Source organism: Dreissena polymorpha, chromosome 1 (genome assembly GCF_020536995.1).
Source record: "Dreissena polymorpha isolate Duluth1 chromosome 1, UMN_Dpol_1.0, whole genome shotgun sequence".
NCBI lineage: Eukaryota > Metazoa > Mollusca > Bivalvia > Myida > Dreissenidae > Dreissena > Dreissena polymorpha.
The window spans coordinates 58,994,727-59,021,759 of NC_068355.1; the positions used below are offsets into that span (position 1 = coordinate 58,994,727).

Below are 27,033 nucleotides of genomic sequence, written 5' to 3' on the forward strand. Positions count from 1 at the left end.
GGAAATATACTTTAAGAAAATACAAACGAACCTCGCTCTGTGAAATGGGGGTTTAACGCATCTTCATCAACTGGATTTTCATCACGAAGAGTCTTTCTTTCAACGAACAATACAATAAAAGCGGAAAGTGTCATCCCTGATTAGCTTGTACAACTGCACAAGATTATCTGAGACTACATTTTACACACAGGAGCCCATTTTCACAGAGCAAGACTCGAATGCATGAAACAGGTTTACAAGAATAATGAAATCTTTCTAAGGCGAAAATGCGAACTATTTTTTCTACTTATATTTTGCATGATCGCGTATTATTGACTTACTTACCAAGTAGTCATTGAGAAGTAATGTCAAGTTTCATGTAAAAATCATTGTTCAATGCTAACATTAAATAAGATGTAGTGATCATTTCACTCTAGTAGGTCCGCATAGAATTATCGCATTTGTTTTAAGATACGTAAACTCAGCAAATCAAGGAAACGTGCCGCCATGTCTATTTTCTTGGGTTAGCTTTATGCATGCGACAAATATACACAATTTGTGTTGCTTCTCAACAATTACGAGTTTTTCTTTTTACCAGACATGACCACACATGTTTTCTACTAGATGGTGGCCATCTTAGAGGAAGTGTTTAAAGGGGCCTTTTGACGTTTTGGTAAATTGACAAAATTAAAAATGTTGTTTCAGATTCGCATTTTTTTTGTTTTAGTTATGATATTTGTGATAAAACAGTAAAATTGAACATTTACCATGACCTAAAATAGCCATTATCTTATGCATCTTTTGACGATTTAAAAATCTGAAAATTATAAAGCGTTGCAACGCGAAACGATTAAATAATTTGGAGAGTTCTGTTGTTGTCGTTATATTTTGTTAAATTACGAGGCTTGCTTATATAACGTATACGATACATTTATAATTGTATGAGCACGGATGGCCGAGTGGTCTAAGTGGTAGACTTTTACTCCAGGACTCGAGGGGTCAGTGGTTCGAGCCCAGGTGAGGGTTACTTTTTTAAATTTTATTCTTGACGTTTTACTGGAGATTTTTAGATCCAATGTTTACCTTTATCAATATAAAGCATTTAATGACAAACTTTTATACATGCCAAAATCTGTCAAAAGGCCCCTTTAAGGCTTACACGACTCAATTGCTTTGACGATATTTCTTGTTGATTAATATTCAAAGTATAGGTCAATTATTTACTGATCACTGAATCAAGTTTAACATTTAGTTGCAATAAAACCACACAATTGTGAGTTTCCCTTTTTATTTTTTATAATGTGCAATATATCTTTTTCACAATTCTAGATAGTCTTAATAACATATCAACATTAAAATATTTCAGAAACATACATAACATACACAATCAAAATCGGATCACAATCCATACGAAAAGTTCAATTGTTTCAACCTCGTTTGTGACCTGCATATAGATTCTGATGACAAGATGTAATCCCGTAGGCCCGTATTCACGAACCCGTTCTTAGACTTAAAAATAAAGAATAGACTAAGAACCAAACCGAGAGGGCCTGTAAGACCCGACGTCGCTCACCTGAGATGCAAATGAACTGACCTGGTCTGTGCAGCACATGATGTAATTAGGACAAATGTTCTGACAAAGTTTAATGAAGAGTGAATTATATTTGAGTGGTAACGATGTTTTGCGATAGCAATATAAGGATAAATTCCCGTCCCCTGGCTGCCATGTTTGTCAACATACCGGTACCATCCATTTTCGAACTCATCCAAGATATCATTAAAACAAATGTTCTGTCCAAGTTTTATAAACAGTTGACAATACATGTTACATTTAAACTGTTAATACGTTTTTACTATAGCCATAAGATGGAAAACTTCCCCGTCCCTGGCGGTCATGCTTTTCAGCCAAGGATACAATTTTCAATTTTTTTTGCTATAGCAATATTAGGCGAAATGCCCCGCCCTCTGGCGCTCCTGTTTTTGAACCAACCAGAGCCATTTGCGAACTTGCCCAAGATATTATTAAGCCAAATCTTCTGACCAAGTCTCATAAAAATTGGACCATGAATTTGGCTCAAGAGTGTTAACAAGGTTTAACTTAAGACAAATATAGCCATATAAGATTTTTTTTCACGGCCCCCCCCCCCTGGCGGCCATGTTTTTCAACCAACCAGAATCATGATAAAACTCGTCCATTTGGGACAAATCTTCTGACCAAGTTTCATGAAGATCGGAGACTAAATGTTGCCTCTAGAGTGTAAACAAGGTTTTACTATAGCCATATATAGCCATATAAGGAAAGATTCCCCGCCCACTGACTGCCATATTTTTCAACCAACTAGAACCGTTTTCTTACTCATTAAAGATATCATTGGGACACATCTTCTGACCAAGTTTAATGATGATCGGAAATTGAATGTGGCCTCTAGAGTGTTCACAATGCAAATGCTGGCGCTGAACGACGCACAACGGACAGCGCATTCACGACGGACATAAGGCGATCACAAAAGCTCACCATTGTGCTCAGATGAGCTTAAAGAACTTCATAGAATTTGAATACATACAAAATGCCACTGGTGATAATGTCATTCACAAATTATTCCACACAAAGAACTATTTAGATATAGAAGGTTAAAGCCAAGTTTGACTCAAAATTCAAGCTGTTGCTGAATTTGCAATTTATAGAATATTATTTATTCTTGGACTTAGGTCTGAGAACTGTTTGTTGAGTACAGGCCGCACAAACGATAACAGTTACGTGTATGGTGAATGCCATGAACTATATTATATATGAATAGCAGAAATCTGATGAATAGTGAATGATAAAGTTATGTTCAGTAGTATTGATGTGTCGAACGTACGGGAAGGTCTTGAACAATGTATCATGTTTTAAGTGACTTCGCAAATGAAATTAATGTAATTGAATATCTTTTTCAAACCATATACAGTATAAGCATGATGCAATTTAGTACAATAAACGTGGATACATGCTTTCTAATTATATATACAGTTCAGATCTTTCCAGCTTCAAATGACGATGTATGACATCGTATTAACGTACACATAAATGTAAAACAACACACACAATTAGCTGTAGCATTGAACTACAGCAGAATGACCCTGCTCAGTTTTCGTGTAGAATGTTGGAAGAGACAATCTGATGGCTGCTAAATTACACCTTTTAACTAGTGTCGGTGGACTGGTTTTGCGCACGTTTTTTTAAGAGTTTAAGAACTTTTAAAACTACATTATTGTACTAGAACTTGACAACCTTAAATAAAGTCACATGATATTGCATTTGTCATCATAATATAAGTATAGGTGACAACAGCATGTAGATCGACAACCAACCGAAGCGAACACGATTAAACAGAATTGTGCAATACACGAGAAGAAAACAATAAATCTAAATAGCATAATTTTCACATTTTATATGGGATTCTGTTTGTCGTTCCCCTATTAATGTATAAAATAACACAGGCCATAAACACGTCCTTAAAACAATTGACTCTGAATAAAAAAAAAATCGACAACTTGGTGTTCTGATAATATAAGTAATCATAAATGTGCTTAAACGTTCAAAAGTGATATTGTTTCTGATTATCGCTGGATACTAATCATAATAAATAAGAAAGAACAATAAATAAATACCTGATAAATAAGGGTACATGCACAACAAAATAAAGTTGGTTTCATTGATAATACTAGTAGCTCACTTTGGTATCCGGTTCAATGTACATGTAATTTAGCGATCACATACGGCAAGAAAACGACTGTTAATTTTAAGTATATAATAATGCTTGTAAATAATATAAATTTATCAATGAAAAAAAGAACGCGACAAGTGTGCCACGCCTCGTTCTATACATTACTTTAGAAAAAAGATTGTTTATTATTGATTAACAAACGACACACCTCCAGTGAGTTTAAAAGGAATATAATGAAACTAAAAGACTCGCATATCATGCGTTTAGAGGACGTTAGTAAGTATCTCAAGAAACGTCTTATCATCGTAGTGTACATTTACAAATACATGCACATTTGAATTTGTTTGCTTTCCACGTGTTGTACTTGTCAAGTAGTTTCGTTTTAAATAAAAGTATACTTTTATTATACACATAAATGTACCCGCACACTTATTACTCGCTATGTTTGTAGCAATACAACTCAACATTGAACCGTAATCGACGTTGCGTAATAGAACACGTCAAAATTATTGTAACAAACATCAAGCATTTTTACATAAAACCATACCTTAACAATAACATATTTTAATTATAAAACGTGTGAAAATAACCATTTCTATGCATGCATCGTTATAAAAATTAAATGGCAATTTACAATGATCAGCTGCGTCGAGTATAACTGCAAGGCCTTTGTAATGCACTAATTTAATTATTGTAAGGTTTAAAAAATAACGTTATGTACGTGTCTCATGAATGTATTGTATTTGTAGCACTAATAACACACAACGAGCTCAACAGTAGACAAAGTAAAGCTTCAAACCGTTGTAAAAGTTAAACGGCGTACACAGCACGTGTTTTGACGTATTTAAATTGCGGTATACGACAAAATCCACTTTAAGCATGTTACTTTAAAGGTATCACGAAGGATGAAGATTCAATCGCTGTAATGTCAGAAGTAGCACTTACATATCATGCTAATTTACAAACGTTGTGTTTGCTCGTGACATTGAGACAGACGATTCGCTAGCTAGTACATGTTTTTGACGTCAAATACTGTGTTGATTGACGGCAGAGGTCCCGGGTCATTGAATGCTTGATGAAGGTCGTGATCAACGCTGAGCATTCCGGTCATTGCGATGTTCAGAATATCATCGGGGTTCACTTGGTCTGTAATAGGGCAACGTGATTTCAGACGTTACGTAGGTAGGCAAAGGGTGCCCAGTAAATGTTTTAACATTTTAACCGTACATGAAATTAAAGAGAATGGAACTGTCTTTATCTCTTTCTTCTTACATGGTACATGCTGAGTTAGTTAACGTATCAATTGCTAAGAGGTAAGATTTTACATCCCACAAATAAACAAATTATTAAACTATTATATAGTGAATATTTATTTAATTATGATGCAGGAAATGACGTGGATTTGTATAATCAGCCATTAAGGATTGTACATAGATGTTTTGATATGAATCGTCTTTTCTTTCAAAATTAAGGGCTGATTGAAATAAAAGAAGCTAAACATCATTACATCCAAATACGTAGCGGGCATAAAATAATATGTTGCAATAATTGCAGATGTTGCAACAACACATAAAAAAAATCATCACATAGAACCCCTTCTCCCACCTTACATATGTAGCTATAGCAACATACCGTGATGGCGGGGACTATGGCAACTGGCGGGACTTGTGTTGTAAAGTCCGGAGTGCTCCTTGTGTCTGTGGGGTCGGTCCAGTATATTTAACGGATCGTTACTGGTGTAGTCCGGGTACTGACTAAGCTGCGGACGGGCCTGAATCACGGGCACGTACTCGGCCAGCGGTTTCTGGTGGTGACCAAAGCCTCCCGTAGAAAACCCGAAATCTGAAATCGGTAGTAGATGTTTTGAAAAAAGTTCTTCTGAACAGATGTTTAAACTGACGTTTTTGATATAACAAATCTTAGCAGATGTTCGACATAAAGTTTTGAGACAACGCATCCGAGCTGATGTTTAATATAACCTGTTAAATAAAACCTGTGTGGATAAATACATATTTTTTTATTACAAAATCGGCATTCTCGTATGCTTGACCAAAGTCCTTATTTGCCTCAAGATTCGATAAAAATCATCGACAAACAGTTTCAGTAAGACAAAATCTGTAAAAGCAAAATCAGTCTTAATAATGACGTGCCGTTTCAAGTCATGATTACCAATAATTAAATATATATAAATTTAGCCATATAAATACCAATTTAAATAACAGATGTCTTGCATCGCAACTGCTTTAAATTAAAGAGTGTTTTACTCCTTTACTCCCTGAAGAAAATTACACTCTATATATTTTTTTATATGATGCACTAAGTAACACAATTGTAGTAGTCAAGGATTAACCCATTTATGCCTAGCGTCTAGAAAAAAGGCCTTGGCAAACAGCATAGACCCAGATGAGACGCCGCATGATTTCTGTAAGAAATATTCTAAATATAGAAATCAGTATACTACAAATCCCTAATTTTGGAAATAGATTGATCCAATTTAGAAGGATGGGAGAGTCCACTAGGCATTAATGGGTTAATCACGATGCAAATAACGCGTACCTTGAGGCGCGAAATTCGCTTGATTGTTCGCATAGCCGCTATTGCTTGACACTATATTAAAAGCCGATCCCGTCTGCTGCACGCAATTCTGCTGGAAACTGTGCGACCCTGGCCCTGACTGCAACACCGAAAATGGCGGGAAACCATTGTAAAGAGAATCTGTGACACTGTCATTGTAATAGTAATTATCGAAGTCGTTCTTCATGGAGTAGAATCCACCGGAAGCTGCATACGGGTTCCGGAAGGCACTTCCGGTGCTTCCCCAATGTGGCGGCGTAACATTACTCAAATCTTGAGCTGCAATATAAAATTGTGTTAAAAACGTAACAAATTATCATAATTTTACCCAATCGTAGTACTCGAGTATCACGTGTTCGTATGCTAAAATGTCAAACATATGAACACGTGGGTACATTCGCGAAACATCGAAAAGGAAAATAACACTTTGAAAAACTGACCAGAAGATGTGAATCAAGGAAAAACGTAACCAGTTATGGGTCTTTATTTTAATTGTCATTCTAGCGCTGTGTTACTTTATGCATTAAATTGATTAAAAATCTTCGGGAAACTATGTTGGAGAAAAAGAAAGGCAAAGCTATTTATGTAAGCCTACTTAATAATCGCACCGAAAGGGTAAATACTAGCAAACTCGATACAAAAAAAAAACACGAAAAAGAGATGTGTAACACTCACGCATATATGAGAATGAGGGCTGCATGAAGGAGTGCTGTGACGAGACGCTGTTGTACAGAGGCCCGGGGTTGATGACGGAGCCCCGGGTGGGATTGGGCACGGCTATGTTCGACATGGAGGGGGAGATTGGCGGCGTTAATATCTGACCCGGCATCGGCTGAAAAAATTGGGCAGGAATTAACTAATGATCAATTATTTTCACACATGGTATTAACATGAAAAATAAGCATATCTAAACATGTAGAAAAATAAATATACCCGGTACATATACAGAGTATTTTATTTTAAAGCAGGGTCAGTACAATTCTTTATGTCTTGCATGAGGAAGGCGATATTGTTATTACATGTTTATAAAGGCTAGATTCATCCAAACTGATTGTTTTAGCATAATAGTTTTCAAAATATGGTCAAACAGTTGAATATTTTCCTAACACTTATACTTTTATTAAACTAAGACAATATTTGCATTTAATTTGTACCTGCGAACCAACCAGGTCGTTTATTGAACGCAACGGATTCTGGTAGTTCTCTCTATCCGGAGCCGGAAATTCCCTAAAAGCGCCACCACCGCCCATGTGGCCAGAAATGAACGTCTCCTTTTTCACGTCTGACGTCACGCCCTTAGTTACCCGGTTAGCAACGAAGCAAGTGCTAGGAGTGGTATCCAAGGGTGGCCGCGTACCAACTTCGTCTGCAAGAAGTGTCGATAGTCCATTGTGTTATTACAAATACATGTGATGCAGGTAAAAGATTTTTTGCTTGGAGCTTTACAATGCAGTCTTGCCAATAACTGTATTAAATAAATATTAATCACCAAAAGTCCACATGTCGTTGTACATACAACCGTTAGAAAACGAAATAAAAGTTATTGATACAAATTTGACAATTTAAACAACCAAAGAAAGTTGAAACCACCAACAATTTAGATAGTTGGTTTATTTGTGAATATTCATTTGAATATTCAAGAGAAATCAATCAAATGATATTCAGCATACAATATATTTGCAAAATGCAAAATTTACTACAACCTACCAGCTTTCATGTGTTTGTCTAATAATGTTTGAACTTCGGTCTCCTTCTCATTATGAAGTTGACACTCTACTGCCAGAAGAATGTACTCGTCCAACAGCATTCGGATGAGATGGAATGATGCTGAAATTGGGGAGAACCCTTGGAATGAACTGCCTTATTTTTTACATACGAAATGCCAGAATTCAACGAATGCGAGCGAAAAGAAGATGGTTTTAATTATTTCATAGTGATTCGCATTGCTAAAATAAATAAAGCAAGATATACTGCCTGAAGATACACACGTTTTTTTACATAGGTAAAAATGTATATAGCTCATGAGTTTTAATAACGTTGAGCAATTTCCGTTTGGTGTTGACACATAAGGCTCAACTTGAATGATTAATGGAAACAGAAATTATTTATTTCAAAATACAAAAATGTGCAAAACTATGTTAGCATAATACCTACCAAAGCATTGAGCATTGTTTAACGTTAGATTATGCATGACTCGAGCGCCAAAGAACGACCATTTCAGCAGGAAGTCTTGGGCTCGTTTTTTGAATGAGCGGCCATTTTGTTTGCTGGGCTGAAAGAAAGGACAATATGTTGCATTAAGCTAATATGGGGTTTATATGATGATATCCGATTATCGGATGTTTACATGTGTCGATATAATACATTTGACTATGTACTTTAAAAAAATGCGAGTCCATTTAATTCACAAACGCAAAAAAGTTTTAACACCAGTACATTCATTTCAAGAATGTTTTTTAAAATATCATCTCAGAATACAAGGCAGACTGGACTAAATGCATTGCGGAAAGTGTTGTCCCAGATTAGAGTGTGTAGTCCACACAGGCCAATCCGGGACGACACTTTTATGCACGTTTTTGTTTAAACATTGTATCTTCAAGACAAAAACCAGTCTATGAAAAGTGTCGTAACAATTTAACCCGTTCGGACTGCACAGGCTAATTTCGGACGAGCCTTTGTGGACTGCACTACAATGACAACAATAGGCTTAAAGGGGCCTTTTCACAGATTTTGGCATTTTTTAACTTATTCATTAAATGCTTTATATCGATAAATGTAAACATTGGATCGTAAAAGCGCCAGTAAAAAATCAAGAATAAAATTAAAAAAAAGAAAAGAACATTGCCTGGACCAGGTTTCGAACCAGTGACCCCTGGAGTCCTGCCAGAGTCCTGAAGTAAAAACGCTTTAGCCTACTGAGCTATTCCGCCGATTACACTAGTAGATGTATTTTATACGTTATATAAGCAATCTTCGTAGTTTCACAAAATTTAACGACAAAAACAGAACTCTCCAAATTATTCAATCGTTTCGCGTTGCAACGCTTTATAATTTTTAGGTTTTAAAATCGTCAAAAGATGCATATAATGGCTATATTAGACCATGGTAAATGTTCAGTATTACTGTTTCCTCACAAATATCATAACTAAAACGAAAATTTGCGAATCTGAAACAACTTTTTTCAATTTTGTCAATTTACCAAAGCGTGAAAAGATCCCTTTAAGTAACAAACGAGTCATTACTTGCGAACGTTTAACCCATTTATGCCTAGTGGATTCTCACATCCTTCTAAATTGGATCAATATATTTCCAAAATTAAGGGTGTCTTTTATATTTATTTCTATACTGAGAATATTTCTTACAAAAATTCATTTGAGCAAACAACGCAGACCCTGATGAGACGTCGCATCATGCTGCGTCTCATCTGGGTCTACGCTGTTTGTCAAGGCCTTTTTTTCTAAACGCTAGGCATAAATGGGTTAAGCACGCGAAACAATAGGGTTGGCCATGATCGCATAACACCTGCATTTTTTTTCACATTAACATAAATGTTTTGTTCCGCTTCAAGTTTTACATGAGCGCCGTGCACTAAACATCTCTGCATGCTATTCATATATTAAGCACATTTGCGTCAAGCCTAATCCACAATATTTCGTCATTGTACCATTCGTGTACCTGATATTTTACTTGCCAAAGAACAATGCAAGATATTGTGTTTCCATTTCATTTGCAAAAGTAGTGGATCGTATTCATTTCAGTCGAAATAATGTTCGCAACATTGCTCTTTGTTGGCACGTTGTATATCAGTCACGATGAACTAATAATCAGAACTCTGAACGGTTGTTTATTGGTCAACAAATAGCGATGGATTTTAAAGGTACGTAGGCCTTTATCTACACAATGATTCTGTACAATTGTGCTTGAAATGTTCTATTTTTTTTAGACATTGTATTAATTTTTTTATACTTTAACTAATAATTTTAATTTTGATGTAGGTGTATTTTACACTCACATTACACAATTCGCGAATTTGCACCCAATTTATTAAGACAGTTTATATCAAACATAAGAAAATTTATATGAGAACCCCTTTTATAGACACGTATTTATTACCTTAATGATTTTCTGTTCCACAACCTGGTCCAACCATTCCGTGAACGCTTCAACTGTCGCCTGCTTCCGCAGAAGATCCTTAAACTCGCGCAACACTGAAAGTAGGCGATTATACTTTATATGCATGTATAATTGGCATTTATCTAACACAGTTACACCCTTCTGTCTTCGGCTTCCATAGCAAGTATCCGATGCCATGGAAGCAGGCGATTTTAATTAATTACAATTTCTTTTTTTAACAGTATTGTAGCTGGCTACAACACTCGTCAAATATTGAAAGAAGACCATCGAACATTATTTTAATTCCAAATTTGAATTTTCAAAATCGGTAACATTATGCGTGTGCTTCCATGTCAAGTCTTTGAAATCGAACATCACTGACATCAGGAAATCGTTTATATGTATAATTTGCTTTTTTACAAACAGCAATACTTAATGCCTGCTTCCACATTTGGTCTATGAACTCGCCGTACATTGACATCAGATGATCGAGTACCATTTTCCAATGTATAATTCATTCTATACATAGAAGGTGACGTCACTACGTTTACCGGTGTGTACACAATGATGTATAATTTGCATTTTTTACAACGGTAAAATGTGTGGCTATTTCTCGAAAAAAACTCAAACAGTAGCCGTATTCGTGTCGTCTACATTCACGTCTGAGTTTTAACTCATTCACGTGGACATTTCATTTTCAAAAAGGGTTAAAAACTGAGGTCTGCTTTTGCACAAGACCGTTGGGCCAATGACCAGACGATTTTACCACCAAGCGTGAAACAATTAAACTTGAACACAACCAAATAAAGCGCGTGTTCATTAAATAATTAATAATGTGCCGGACAATTGAAATTCATGTTTCCAAATAAAGGAACAATATGTACAGTTCATCTTGAATTAAAAACATATTTAGAACTGACCCCAAACGACACAGTTTGCAAATTGAAGATTTTGTTTCCAGGACGGATTTTTAAAGTGGGTATGCACGATTCTGTCAAATATTTTTGAATTAAGATAAACTGTGTAAAAAATTGTTATACATATATTTCAATATAAATTAAAATAAACGTTAAGAAGAACATGTTTCGAAAATGCGAAATAATATAATTCTGAAATCGAAAATGTCTGTACAGTCGAATTCGCCAGTATGCATGTACTCGTGGGAATCTAATTTTAGTTTTAGTGCAGATTCGTGCATACGGCACAAAGACACAGTTTTATTTTACGGATCATTTTAATGTCTTGCAACGATATTTATTCATACGACACACGAACACTAACTCCGATCCTAATAAAAAGACGAATGCTTCGGTTATTGTAGGGAAATATGTACGAAATATCTTCTTCACAATTGGCTTCTTCGTGTTATTGTTACATATTTTATCAATATATTACAATTTAACACATATGAAAATCGTGCATACCCACATTAAACATGTGTGCAAAAAAAGAAGAACGAGAGAATAAACATACCTTATAGTATTTATAAATGGAAAACAATGTACACATTAAAAAGCGAACGTTAAGTGTGATTTAATAAACGATATGCTAAATGCAAAAGGCGAACGTTAAGTGTGATATAATAAACAATATGCTAAATGCAATATGCATTAGTTACACATTAATGGTTATCGCGTAAAGTCTTCAAAGAGAACTGAATCACAACGTATGGCCAAACTTTTGGGGATTCCTCTATACGCTCTTCGGTAGTCAAAGAATCAAGCAACATTTTTCAATCGAACAGAGCGAAGGTTGTTCATGGTACGTAGTAGCACGAATTTCTGTGCTGTAAAGTTACAAAAAATGACAGGTAACTAGACGAGGCAGTCCATACATAGCCTTAGGACGAGGTATTTACCGCCTTCGCACCTAGAAACGTACACACGATGACGTCAATGGCGAATACAGTCGGGCATCGAGTGAATTCACCGTTTGCAGTCCGATGTTACAATAGAATTTTGCTGTTGAAAATATCGGAACAGAACAATGTACCGAAATTTGCGGCAAAACTTGTGTCAATGACGGGATTGCTGGTATGTTGCAACTTAATCTGCGCTCGTCTAGAGTCTCAGTCTATGAATTGTTCAGGAAATAGAAAACGGGCTTTGTACTGACGACCCAAGGCTGACACGGCGAGTGTGTTGCAAATAGACGTGTACTTGGCATAAATGGAAGGATGCTTGCTTTTAGTAAGTAAAATTATGTGTGATATTTAAGCAAGTTTTAGTAGTATGATATTTTTGCCAAAAACGTGTCATTGCATTTGTGAAATGTATAAATCGTTTCTATAGTTTCAATTACTCCGTAAGAATAATTCAACAACCTAATTTTAGAAGTAGAACAATGTTCTAATAAAAGTTGATAAATAATCTGAATCGAGAAAACAAAATCACTGAAAAAAATATGTCAATGATTGCTTAAAGAACGTGAAATTTTGATACGGTCTGGAAAATTTGTTATCTTATTTAAAATGCAAATATGTGTAGTTTCATTGGAACTATGATCATAGCATGTGTGAATACAGTGAAGTTTCCGAAGTTTTATTACTAGAAACGTCAGTTAAATTCATATAAACCGTTTGTAAAACAGTTTTGTCTGCGTATTCCCTGAGAAGCCATATGTGTTTTGGCCGCTATTCTATGTTTTAGCGAATCAAAATTATCGCACACACATTTACTTAATTCAACAATCGAATTTATATAAGGAACTATTTTCATATGCGTAATTGTTTTCAATAATAATAACGTAAAATATGTACCATTCTTGCGACGAATGATTTATAATATCTGTAATTACATGTTTATAGAAAGACTAACATCTTTAACTTTTTATATAACCCTTTACCTCTCAGAGGCAAAGTGAATATGGCTATGCGCAAACAGCATAAAACCGGAAAAGCCTGCGAGTAACTCGCAGTCTGTTCAGGTTTTATGCTGTTTGCTGCTTATCAATATGGGTTGCAAATGAAGCCTTTAAAACTTAAATGCAGTAAGAAAGGTCTAAAATTATATTTAACTTTCTAATGGAGTACAAATGCTCAAAAATACGTATCCAAGGGGTTATTCTGAAAGTGACCGTCTGTTTTTATGCATTCTTGCAAGTAAATATTGTATCAACAGTAAGTCTCTATTTCCCTATGCCTTATCCCAATAACTGAAACTGTATAGTAAAACGCCTTTATATTGTCAAACTGATAATAATATAATGGCATTAATAAACATTGCGGTATATCTGAATTGAAATTGCTGCAAATATGATATATAAAAAAGCATCAAACGTACGTTCGGCATTGAGCTCGATGTCTTGGTCGCCATCATTGTTGGCATTCAGCGCATGCGTACCGATAGACGTCAGATCGATACGGTCGACGTCACTGATCATCTGGTTGACCAACTGGGCGTCGTATAGGACAGGCCTCGCAGTCTGCACAAGTTCAAATTGTGAAGCTATTTTCTTTATCAAGCGTACAGTTTATCAGAAATCAATGCCGAATACATAATATTGTCCTCGCACTATTTCGCTTGATGCACTTTATAAAAGAAATGCATTATCGTTCTTCGCGGATGGCTAAAAGTCGTGTCATTTAAATCATAATTGGGTCGTGTTCTGTGAAAATGGGGTTTAAAGCATGTTCGTAAAGGTCGTCCCAGATTAGCCTGTGCAGTCCACACAGGCTCATCAAGGACGACATTTTCCGCTTTAGTGATATTTTTTTCGTTTACAAAAATGCAGTTTAGGCGGAAATTTCGTCCCTGATTAGACCGTGCGGACACTTTACGCCAATGCATAAAACCCCCTTTTCACAGAGCACGGTTCAATTGTATTTTATTGTGATGTATTCATGTGCATTAATGGAATTCCCTGCGCAGTTTGAGCAGTTCGGACAGGCAATTCAGGTACGAAAAATTCCGCCTGTACTGGATTTCTGTTTAGAAAAAACTTTCTTAAAACGAACAAACCTGTAAAGCGGAAAGTTTCGTCCCCGATAATTCTATGCGGGCTGCACGGGTTAATTATGGACGAAAATGTACACACGTGCTTTAAGCCCATAGTTGCTTTAATGAAACTCAAACATATACTTCATGAGCATAATTTGAGTCGTGTTCTGAGAAAACTTGGCATAATGCATGTGCGTAAAGTATCGTCCCAGATTAGCCTGTGAAATCCGCACAGGCTAATCAGGGACGACACTTTCCGCTTTTATGACACTTTTTGTTAAAATGAAGTCTCTTCTTAGCAAAAATCCAATTTATGCGGACTGCACAAGCTAATCTGGGACGACACTTTACGCACATGCATTATGCCCAGTTTTCTCAGAGCGCGACTCATTTGATCGACGTGAATTTGTCAAAAGCATATGTTATGTGAGATATTTTGTTAACATAAATGAAATGTCGATTCAAAGAGTACAAGTACGATACCTTAGGCATAACAAATGCTTTGTTTCCACTATCATGAACATCTCAGATTTGGCGGCGAACCATTAAACGCTTTTTGGTTTTCCAATTTTAATTTTTGCTATATTCGCTGCTTTAATATAAAAACAACGTAGAATAATTCGGTCCTTGAAACTCCTTAAAAAAGTGAGTAAAACATGTATAATAAAAACAATTGGCGGACCTACCAAGCCGTTTGTTTTGAGATGTAAGTGGACAACTTACATCTTACACAGACAACTTATTTGTTTTGTCTATAAGATTATTCTATATCCAATAAATTCATCCAATCGGTATTCTTCATATATACCAAGTGACTGTCCAATATATTCCGGTATTGGATCCAAAAAGTCTGTATTTTTTTCCATATTGGACAGTTGAGTACAAGTGCACTAAGCAATTGTTTTATAAAGATAAAAGCCGTTACCGAGAAAAAGTCTCCGAATGTACTATAATCGACTCACACGGGCGCCTGTCTTGAAAATAGCATAGATGCAATTAAAGCATTTTAAAATAAAAATTAAAATGAAACAAAGAGCTGAAGAAACGGATATAGAATAAAAAGCTTATTAGACGTTTAAACTGTACAATACGTGATATATTTGGACTCGCACACAGTTTGAAGTCATATTGGACTCGCCTAACGACTCGTCAAATATGACGTCAAACTGTGTAACGGCTCGTCCAATATGACGTCAAACTGTGTGCTCGTCCAAATATATCTCCGTATTGTACAGTGAAACGTCTAATAACCTATAATTATTGGACACGCAAAACGTTGAATATGATCAATATCGACATTATATACTCCGACCATCTACCTGAGCGAGATGTAGGAACGACGTCTGCCGTTTCAACGCGGATGCGAACCGTCGCGCTACCGGGAGTTTCTGTTCTGAGAGCGGATCCGGTAGATTGTCTAGGGCAGAAGTCATCCAGCTTTCCCAGTGGCGGGCGAAGTTCCTGATGTCGCAAAGCAACCTGTTAGCGAATGAAAAAAAAGAACGAACTGACAAAAACACTCATTGATAAATGTGTAACAAGTTCGCTTTTAAAATATTACTAGCAAGTAATGTTAAGTATCCATGTCAACGAGAATTGTAATTATATTTAATGTGTTTACTATCAAGGGACTGAGATTTTTATATTGTGACGGAAAAGGCGAGTATTTTTATTTCTTAGTTCTCTGCTATTGTTCAATGCATTTACATTTTCAGTACTAAGTATATCTACTTGCGAGTAATGTCTATGTGTCAACGACTGGTAAAACACCAGTCAAACATTGCACTTACGTTTCAGGCATTTCCTGCATGGTCGCTGGAATGAGGACTTCCGTCAAAACCTAAAATTATCGATCATAAGAGCGTCTTTAATAATATTGGTAAGCTTGTCCCCATACACAAATACTTTTAAAATGATAGTTATATAATTTCGAATGCCTTCTTATTATCCGAACACACCATCTAAATTAAAACAAAAAACACAATAAAAAAAACAACATTATGCTAACAGTTATTACTCGGAAAGTTTCTAAAGGGCACACATACCTTGTACAATATAGAGTCGCACACACATATAATATCTATAATGATTTCCTGGTCTACAAGCGGCAGTAGATGTTCGGGCAGACCTTGCCAAAAATGTAGCAAAAAGTTCTGAATCTGGAAAGAAAATATGTATCATCGTTAACATAAACTATTTAGTGTAAACCTTTATAATGCATTTGTGCGAATAATTTCGGTGTCTTTAATTACTTTTGCGAGCAGTCGATGGGGGCACACTATGAGGATTGTGTTTATTATATGTGGTAAAATATGAAGTAAATGTGTTGTTTCTTAATTAAATCTAATCGTACTTATCATTTTAACATCATTAAATGTGTCGCGTTCTGAGAAAACTGGGCATAATGTCTGTGCGTAAAGTGTCGTACCAGATTAGCCTGTGCAGTCCGCACAGGTTTATCAGGGACGACACTTTCCGCCTAAACAAGATTTTCTGTAAGAATGGGCTTCCTTTAAACGAAAAATATCATAAAACCGTGTCGCCCTTGATAAGCCTGTGCGGACTGCACAGGCTAATCTGGGACGACACTTTACGCACATGCATTATGCCCAGTTTTCTCAGAACGCTACACATATCTAATCCCTTAAGGACTATATGTTTCGTTTCTGTTTCAGTTTTAGTTGAAAAGCAACATATTATAATGTAACTTTGTTCAATGAGAAAACTCAGTATTAAGTATTTACAATGAGGGAAAGGCGGGGAAAACTTTCATTTATTTCATTCGTCATTGAATACAAATTAAGTTGACATGACCAGAGATGACATAGCTATTTGAAATAGTTAAGCGCAGCCTCTGTTACCGTGTCGGTTGTCCAAAATCCACAATCATCATTTGATAACTTTTGCCTTTAACCTTTTTTAATGTTTTTCCAACCAAAATTAAGAACAAGGTGTGCGTCCGCAATTTATACCACTGAGCAAATATCGCGATATTTAACTTTACAATGAACACTGCTCTAAACATTGACTACTACTCCTTGTCGTCCAGATAAGACATGCTTTCTAATAAATCATGCAGAATAATCATTAAGACGAATCTAAGCCAATATTTTCCTAACAAATTGCGATAATCCTTGACTTGTGTGCGTTTGTTCTCCAAAAGAGTAAATAAAACCAACCACCGTTGGAACATAATTAATTTATGGACAATTGAGCTTCTGGATTTACCCCACACTACGTCGACGAACCACTTTATGAATGCGGTGCGTGCAAGGTTAATAATTTTGAGTCTTATGACCGTGATTTGTGTACACGATCAGTTCTAGCACGAAGCCACTCTCATAATATTACGGCGTTTCGGTTTCGTTTACTCAATATTTATTTGATGTATATCAGGCATATAGTTATCAATTTTCTATCTAATGCAAAAATAGAAATCAATATTATGTATAATGACTTAATAAATAAAGATTCGAGATATCGTTTGTATACCTTAGGTATAAGTATGCGACCCACCATACGCACAATAAAGTACAAATAGAGAAGGCATGGGACGTGTAGCGGATATTTAGGGCAAATGGTTACCCATTTATGCCTAGTGGACTCTCCCATAAATCTAAATTGGATCAATTTATTTCCAAAATTAGAATGTCCAGTATATTTATTTCTATATTTAGAATATTTCTTACAGAAATTTCTTTAAGCAAACAGCACAGACCCTGATGAGACGCCGCATCATGCGGCGTCTCATCTGGGTCTACGCTGTTTGCCAAGGCCTTTTTTCTAGACGCTAGGCAGACATGGGTTAAAGGAAATAACGAAATAACGGATAGCAACAACGAAACACACCCGTGATTAAAAAAACCGGCCACGCCGCCTTTTCGTTTCATTTTTATTCAAAGAAATAATACAAAATGGTTACCTCTTCAAAGTTAGCATTTATTGCAGTATCCAGAATACACTGGCAGTGTGTTTTGTACATCATTATAAATGTCTCCACCTGAAATAAAACACGAAAGTAATTCAGAGAAAGATCTGGCAAATAACCACACACGAAATAATTAAGAGAACATCAGAGAAATGTACTTAATAACTTACAGATATATTTTGAAAAGAAGTTATTAAAGAATACCATAGTGTGATTAATGATCTCACTGGAACAACAATATTGGAATAATTCCACATTTGACAAGAGATCAGGAAAGCGGCTTTAGTGAAATTCTATTACGGGATTTAATGATTCCTTTGTTAGTTCACAAGGAATATTAAATAACGACCGGAGATAACATGGAATCCGGTTTTATTTTTTCGAAAGGTATACGTATCTGCTCGAAGAGTCGCTGTCATGATATGAAAACTGTGTATTTAATAAACATAGTATTAATCATATTTCTTCTGATAATCCTGCCGCTCTAACGTCTATATAAGTGTTGTGTTTATTTTCGGCATTTATTAAAATAGCCCATTAACATTTATTTTGATGTTTCGCATTTCTTAATTAACGTCTATTAAGAACCTTAAAATACTGTTAATGCAATCCACAACATAACTATGGATGTTTTAAAAATATTGAAAACAGTTACAACCATATTTTCCATTTGTGTCTCATCTCTAAATGAAATTCAAAACATTAAAAAGATATTTTTTCCACCAAATTTTTTTTTTGCGCAGGATATATCTTATCTTTTAAAGTAATTCGGTATCAAATTAAATTGATAGATAGCAAACTCATTAACCGTTTGTATTCAAACTGTGGTATTCATAAAGGTATCATTTGTATTGTAATATTTTTTCAGGCGTTTCCTTGTCAATAGTCAACTCCGAGAACAAACAAGCCGTTCCTGTAACGACTGTTGATCAATAAGGTAATTAAACTTAGACACCTGTCTCTATTTCTACGGCAGACTCTTGATGGAGTAGAAAATGAACACGGTCGAGAGATAACACGAGGATATGCCAGAGATATCACGAGGATATGCCATCCGATAAGGACGTCCAAAGCATTGTAAAATTGGGACGCGTGTCATATTTAAAGTGGATAGTGGATTTGTCAAATATTTATGATTTGATATAAAATGTGTAAAAACGTATAATACATATATTTCAATATAAATTAAAATAGAAGTTAAGAAGAACAAGTGCCAAACAATGTGAAATAAGCCAGATGTTTATTACTGAAATCAAACATGTATGTAATGTCGAATTTGCCAGTATGTATATCATGCATGTACGATGTGAATCTAAATTTAGTTTTACGGATCATTTTTAGTGTGAGCGTTAGCTCACACTAATGTTGCAGACCATGTTTTGCAAATCAGTATGTGCTTAGAAGCCTTAGGTATGGTATGGAAAGACAACCACTGCCTGTTGCAGCAGACGACAAATGCTATATAGAGCGTCTGCTAGGAAAGATAACCACCACATTTGCCTGTTTAAAGTTCACCACTGGTACACTGCAGAGGGTTTAAATGACTAATAGTGTTTAAAGGGATCTTTTCACGCTTTGGTAAATTGACAAAATTGAAAAAAGTTGTTTCAGATTTGCAAATTTTCGTTTTAGTTATGATATTTGTGAGGAAACAGTAATACTGAACATTTACCATGGTCTAATATAGCCATTATATGCATCTTTTGACGATTTTAAAACCTAAAAATTATAAAGCGTTGCAACGCGAAACGATTGAATAATTTGGAGAGTTCTGTTTTTGTCGTTAAATTTTGTGAAACTACGAAGATTGCTTATATAAGGTATAAAATACGTCAAGTAAGTGTACATGGCGGAATAGCTCAGTAGGTTAAAGCGTTTTTACTTCAGGACTCTGGCAGGACTCCAGGGGTCACTGGTTCGAAACCTGGTCCGGGCAATGTTCTTTTCCTTTTTTTAATTTTATTCTTGATTTTTTACTGGAGCTTTTACGATCCAATGTTTACATTTATCGATATAAAGCATTTAATGAATAAGTTAAAAAATGCCAAAATCTGTGAAAAGGCACCTTTAACAGCTTGTAAGGCGACATTGACAAGTCTACTGTTTATCATTGAAATCTGTACATATTGGCTGCTTTCAGGGAAAACGGGGCTTAATGCATGTCAAATAAGATTAGCCTGTGCATACTGATTAGCCTGTGCAATGCGCACAAGCTCATCAAGGACGACATTTTACAAAAGCGAACACCTACAGTGCCTTCAGCGCTTTGATAATTTCCTGCAACGATATTTATTGTAACGACACACGAACACTCACTCCGATCCTAATAAAAGGACGAATGCTTCGGTTATTGTAGGAAAATGTGTACGAAATATATTCGTCACAATCGGCTCGGGGCGCTAATTTGTATTTGCTGCATTTTATGAAATTCGTTATCAATGTATAATTTTCTTGCCTATTTTGTTTATTGTAACATATTTTTTTTATCAATATTACAATTTAGAACATGTCAAAATCGTGCATACCCATTTAAACAAACAGAGAAAATGCGGAGGCGTAGTTTAGTTAGCGTATTACAGTAATGCACACGACATATGTATGATTTACAATTGCACATGTATGTCTCATGTACAGCTTTGGTAGTGTAAAGTTGTGTACACGGAATGGGCATACATTACAGTTACGATGGTGTGGCTTAGGTAACGTGCGTGTATATGTGCTCGGCATATGAATATGTATGCCAATAATAGATTAAGAATGCACTTGTCGCTTATACATAATAATTATAGATTTTTGTTAGATGCCGATCTGGTAAACGATTCGATTTTATGAACATTTTCTTTCAGCAACACATGTTTTAATTACGTAAAAATATTTGTATAAGAATATAATTTAACAACACGAGCCCCGATACGATATATTTAACATGTTTTTTTTTCAAAACTTAACTGGCAAATGTTCGACTTTAACCTTGATTAAAACACGACATCCCATGGTATTGTTGTACGCCTTTTTTAAAACTCCATTGATTAGAATATCGTTTATATGCAAACGTTTAAGGGTATGCAAGTAAGACGCCAAGCCTGAAAAGAGATTCTGTGTATTACCCATTTTTTAACATTACCGTGTGATAATAAATTGATGAGTTAAGTTGTTTACAGAACACACGCGTAATAAAAGATACACCAGGCAAATACCAAGATTCCTGAAATAAAAACATGACTGATGAGAATTAGGTTTTACCTTAGACAGACGAACACATAAGGAAAGTATTCACATGTATATTTTAGGCACACGTTTCTTATGAATTCTACTATAAACAGTGACATCTTTGAAGCACGTAGCTGCTCAGAATTATTCAATTTAACCAAACAAACAATTAACGTTTATAGGCATGTTAAACACATTTTAATGTAGAACATTAATGTTTATAAATATCCTAAAACGAGTTTTCATTGAAAGCTTTTAGTATGATATTTATGTTTTAAAAATTAAACGATCAGGTTTTTAAAATACATGACTGTTTCTTATAAATATTTTTATTATTAGGATTAGAAAGTATCGCATGTGCGAATCAATGCAACATATTACTATTGTTCCCATACGCATCACATCTTGCTAGTATTCAAACTGTGCATGTTTTCAATGGGAATTAAATTATCTTAATGATACAAATACACAATAAACACTAACCAAAAAAAAAATCAAAACCATACATAAACAAACAAATCTCAAGAGGAAATACGATGATGCCTCATTTCGAGCGTGCCTCATCTTGTATTCAGGATTTTTGGTGGTACAGGACAATGGAAAGCATATTCATCATGTTTTATGATGTTCGGGGAGATAAGCTTAACAAAAGATTAGGGCTTGTGCCCAATTGTTCACGTACTTAAAACCATGTGTAAATTTCAAATCTGTATAGAGCAGTCAACATACATCAATATTAGATTAAACCCAGTAGACAGTTTGTAGGCCCGCGAAAGTTCTTATTGAAGTACAAATATTTGTAGTATCTGTGGAAGATTAAAACATCAGTTGACTTCCGAAAGGTAATAAATGTTCGATAGAAACAAATTTACCTTAAACGATTGGGACGTTTGTCATGACCAATAAATTGCGTCCATCGATGAATTGGTGTAATTGTGCTTTTCATTTGCATGCTTAATTTGTGATAAGGTAATATAACTTGAAAACAAATCAACAGGCTTGAATCTCTTTCTCAAGCGTTTGAACCTTTTAATGCAGGAAAGCAAACAACTCAATACGACCAAGCGACAATTCAGTAGCACAATTATGCTTAAGAAACTACTTGTTGAACTCTACACGGAATGACTATTCCAAACCACAGTTTGAACTCTGGACTGAAATACTATTCCAAACTTCAGAGTGTACTCTGGACTTAAATACCATTCCAAACTACAGTTTGTACTCTAGACGGAAAGATTATTTAAAACTACAGTTCGTACTCTGGATGGAAAGACTATTCCAAACTACTGTTTGTACTCTGGACGTAAAGACTTTTCCAAACTACAGTTTGTACTCTGGACGGAAAGACTATTCCAAACTACTGTTTGTACTCTGGACGTAAAGACTATTCCAAACTTCAGTTTGTACACTGGACGGAAAGACTATTCCAAACTACAGTTTATACTCTGGACGTAAAGACTATTCCAAACTACAGTTTATACTCTGGACGGAAAGACTATTCCAAACTACAGTATATACTCTGGACGGAAAGACTATTCCAAACTACAGTTTATACTCTGGACGTAAAGACTTTTCCAAACTACAGTTTGTACTCTGGACGGAAAGACTATTCCAAACTACTGTTTATACTCTGGACGGAAAGACTATTCCAAACTACAGTTTATACTCTGGACGGAAAGACTATTCCAAACTACAGTTTATACTCTGGACGGAAAGACTATTCCAAACTACTGTTTATACTCTGGACGGAAAGACTATTCAAAACTACAGTTTATACTCTGGACGGAAAGACTATTCCAAACTACAGTTTGTACACTGGACGGAAAGACTTTTCCAAACTACTGTTTATACTCTGGACGTAAAGACTTTTCCAAACTACAGTTTGTACTCTGGACGTAAAGACTTTTCCAAACTACAGTTTGTACACTGGACGGAAAGACTTTTCTAAACTACAGTTTGTACTCTGGACGTAAAGACTTTTCCAAACTACAGTTCGTTCTCTGGGCGAAAAGACTATTCTAAACTACAGTGCGTAATTTGGAAGGAAAGACTATTCCAAACTACATATTGTACACTGGACGGAAAGACTATTCAAAACCACAGTGTGCACACTGGACAGAAAGACTATTTCAAACTTCAGATTGTACTCTGAACTGAAATTCTATTCCAAAGTACAGTTTGTATTCTGGACGTAAAGACTATTCCAAACTACTGTTTGTACTCTTGACGTAAAGACTATTCCAAACTACTGTTTGTACTCTGGACGTAAAGACTATTCCAAACTACAGTTTGTACTCTGGACGGAAAGACTATTCCAAACTACAGTTTGTACTCTGGACGTAAAGACTATTCCAAACTACAGTTTGTACTCTTGACGTAAAGACTTTTCTAAACTACAGTTTGTACTCTGGACGTAAAGACTTTTCCAAACTACAGTTCGTTCTCTGGGCGAAAAGACTATTCCAAACAACACTGTACTCTGGACGGAAAGAATATTCCAAACTACAGTTTGTAGTCTGGACTGAAAGACTGTTCCAAACTACAGTTTGTACTCTGTAAGGAAAGACTTTTCTAAACTACAGTTCGTACTCTGGGCGGAAAGACTTTTCCAAACTAAAGTTTGTACTCTGGAAGGAAATACTATTGCAAACTACAGTTTGTACTATGGACTGAAATACCATTCCGAACTACAGTTCGTACTCTGAACTGTAAGACTTTTGCAAACTACAGATTGTAGTCTTGACGGAAAGTCTATTCCAAACTACAGTTTGAAGTCTGGACGGAAAGACTATTCCAAACTACAGTTTGTACTGGACGAATTGCTTTTTCAAAGAGATATAAGAAATAAATTGGTGTCGTGTGCGGAATGAATATTATTCATGCACATGTTAAAACACATTCAAACAAATTAACAACATAAACATATGACCATAAAACGAATGTTTGTATACAATGTAAAATGTTTTTGAAGATTAACGAAATATTTATTTGAGAATTTAAAACATCTCTACCAACTGTACAAGGAATGTGTGCAATACAAGAAGATTATTTAATTTTGTTATCTAGCTGAATGTATACCTTTTTTTAAATAATGTGACTTGTACAATCCAAAATGCATTTACTTATCATGCAATGCATTTGAATATATCTTAAACAGTTCTTATAATATTACACATTCTTTACCTTTTCTCTCTGAATATTTGCCGGTAAAAGTAAATACTGGGCACTTGGAAACTCCGGAAGTAATGTGCCCGTCTTCGAGCTTAGAGAATACTTTCTGGTGAACCCTCCCTTCAAATAGAGAATAAACAATGTATAAATACAAAGCGAAATGCACTTTTTTAGCTAAACAATCAAACACATGTTCACTTCTATACATATTTTCTTTTCTGGTTGATTTTAAAGCGAATATATATGACCTTACTACAGAAATCAAAACAGATAAATGTTCGATAAATATAAAAATAACACATGTTTTGCTGTACATTGGACAACTGAGTGATTGGACATTCTACACCTTCTAAAAAATCCTAATATGTTATGAAGATTTGTTCATGCATCACATAGATGTACTTTTGGTCCAGCAACAAATACCGGTGAACGTTTAGATATTTACTTAAACTCTGTTGTTATTAATTACAATGAGGTACATAACGTGTTACTTATTGTACCATTATAAGACAGTTTATATATTTTACTTCACGTCCCTCGGTCATGTCAATATATCTTTTTAGGCTATGGGGAAATGCAAATTTGACAATTGAATCGCCATAGTCGCTTTAATTAAATTGCAAAAGAACAACACATGCATGTTTCTCAGTTTTTGTACACGCATTAAAGTTTGCAACACTGCAATTCATTATTGCAACATTGCAGATTACCGGTAAGTTTCTAAACCGTGTCATTTATATATGTCAGTCGGAAACAGTTTCATTCGCATTTTTATAAGCTTTTTGTTTAATCAATTTATGCATAGCGTCTAGAAAAAAGGCCTTGGCAAATAGCGTAGACCCAGATGAGACGCCGCATGATGCGTCGTCTCATCAGGGTCTGCGCTGTTTGCTTAAAAGAATTTCTGTAAGAAATATTCTAAATATAGAAATAAATATACTAGACATCCCTAATTTTGGAAATAAATGGATCCAATTTAGAAGGATGGGAGAGTCCACTAGGCATAAATGGGTTAATAAAAAGAGACGTTGTGACGAAGAGTGAACATTGTTCACTGAACAACACTGCTTTCGAGACAGATGATTACTGTGTCTATATGTCGTAATATAAAACTGCAATTTATTCCAAAGCTGGAATCACGCGTCATGCGAAGCAGTTTTTGCATTACTTATGAAAAACGCATGGTAGCCACAGTTGATTGTATCAATTTGCGTGTGCACTAAAGTACATACATGTAGGTGGGAGTAAAGCTGAAAATCACGTGAAAAGAAAGGCGTGCGCCAAAACGTCAGATTATTTCGAATAATGTAGGCGCAGTGAGTAACAAGGTTGCGTGTTTTGTGCGTTTTGAAATACGTTGGTGACAAACCGCATCAAAGATCGCATAAACAAACCGCACACACTTTCCCATCACTGATATATAAACGAGTCCGTCCCTCGAAAAGAATTGGTCCTCGACCAACAAGGCGATTGTGTACGTTTTAACAAAGACTACCGAAACGATAAGAAATCCAAACTCTTGTCTAAACAAAAGTACATTATCTCAGCAGATGATAACGGTATTACAAATGAGACGCTAGTCCTGCTAGACTGAAATGCGGGATGCATATTTGTCAATGCGGACAAACGGCGAAGAGGTGATGTTCAGACACTGTGTCTTGAACATTTAAATGGTCTGCATTCTTTGAATGTCGCCCACGTTTGTGAATTTTGTTTATTTGCACACATGCAATCCATCCTGTAATTTTCAGCAAATGAATCGATTTTAAAGACATATGCTGACATCGAACATCTATAAAACAAATTCTGTATTGTATAAATGTGTTTTAGATGTAAATGTAAAGCAGGGGGATTCGTCTCTTGAGCGTTTTTCTTTTGTTTTTTATCAAGTCCACATTAATTATATTGGCATGCATATTGTGAAAACATAAAAAATGTTGTGCTCAACATGTACGAGTATTTGTATTTTATTTCATATGTGTTCCGTCCCAATACCTGTTTGAATGTATAAAACCAATAAAATAACAGATGAATAAGAACATCAATTAAACAATACATCAATTACGATGCAAATCGTATGATAAGCATGTATGCTATAACGCACGTTAGTTTATATTGAACCGAACCTTTTAAATGTTTAGACAAATGGTAATACAAATACACTTTATGCAATTCCCTGCATGGTGTTATTACATTTTGTATGCACAATCTACTCTGTAATGGCTATGCTTTTGCTTGCAGCAACGATGTAGATAATTTGAACATAATACGCCATAGCAGACAGCAATTTTCCTTGTGGCGTCAGTATAAGTGGACAGCGTTTAGCATCTAGCTTTTGAATTAGCTTCAAACAAATGGAAAAGTTTCGACAATTTCTCTATTTCCTTTACTTTTGTAGTTTTATCTACTCTCA

The 27,033-nt window shown here is 35.3% G+C and overlaps 1 protein-coding gene and 1 long non-coding RNA gene across 4 annotated transcripts in view; one reads left to right on the forward strand and one right to left on the reverse strand.

Annotated features, from left to right (window-relative positions):
- Window positions 1–1,250: 1,250 nt before the first annotated feature.
- LOC127882254 (DNA-binding protein RFX6-like) overlaps window positions 1,251–27,033 on the reverse strand; it is a 52,994-nt gene continuing 27,211 nt past the window's right edge. For all 3 annotated transcript variants that reach the window (XM_052430801.1, XM_052430820.1, XM_052430811.1), the window contains exons 7-20: window positions 24,633–24,740; window positions 18,234–18,311; window positions 16,357–16,470; window positions 16,102–16,151; window positions 15,631–15,790; window positions 13,655–13,796; window positions 10,374–10,468; window positions 8,415–8,532; window positions 7,968–8,087; window positions 7,415–7,626; window positions 6,936–7,092; window positions 6,243–6,539; window positions 5,319–5,528; window positions 1,251–4,832 (exon numbers count right to left, since the gene is read on the reverse strand). In XM_052430801.1, coding sequence (XP_052286761.1) covers window positions 4,693–4,832; window positions 5,319–5,528; window positions 6,243–6,539; window positions 6,936–7,092; window positions 7,415–7,626; window positions 7,968–8,087; window positions 8,415–8,532; window positions 10,374–10,468; window positions 13,655–13,796; window positions 15,631–15,790; window positions 16,102–16,151; window positions 16,357–16,470; window positions 18,234–18,311; window positions 24,633–24,740 — 2,001 coding nt within the window. In that variant the 3' untranslated portion in view covers window positions 1,251–4,692. The remainder of the gene's footprint in view (window positions 4,833–5,318; window positions 5,529–6,242; window positions 6,540–6,935; window positions 7,093–7,414; window positions 7,627–7,967; window positions 8,088–8,414; window positions 8,533–10,373; window positions 10,469–13,654; window positions 13,797–15,630; window positions 15,791–16,101; window positions 16,152–16,356; window positions 16,471–18,233; window positions 18,312–24,632; window positions 24,741–27,033) is intronic.
- LOC127882269 (uncharacterized) lies at window positions 15,645–21,237 on the forward strand. The gene is made up of 4 exons (XR_008050470.1): window positions 15,645–15,792; window positions 16,109–16,190; window positions 19,108–20,075; window positions 20,314–21,237. It is a non-coding gene; the product is annotated as an uncharacterized LOC127882269 (long non-coding RNA).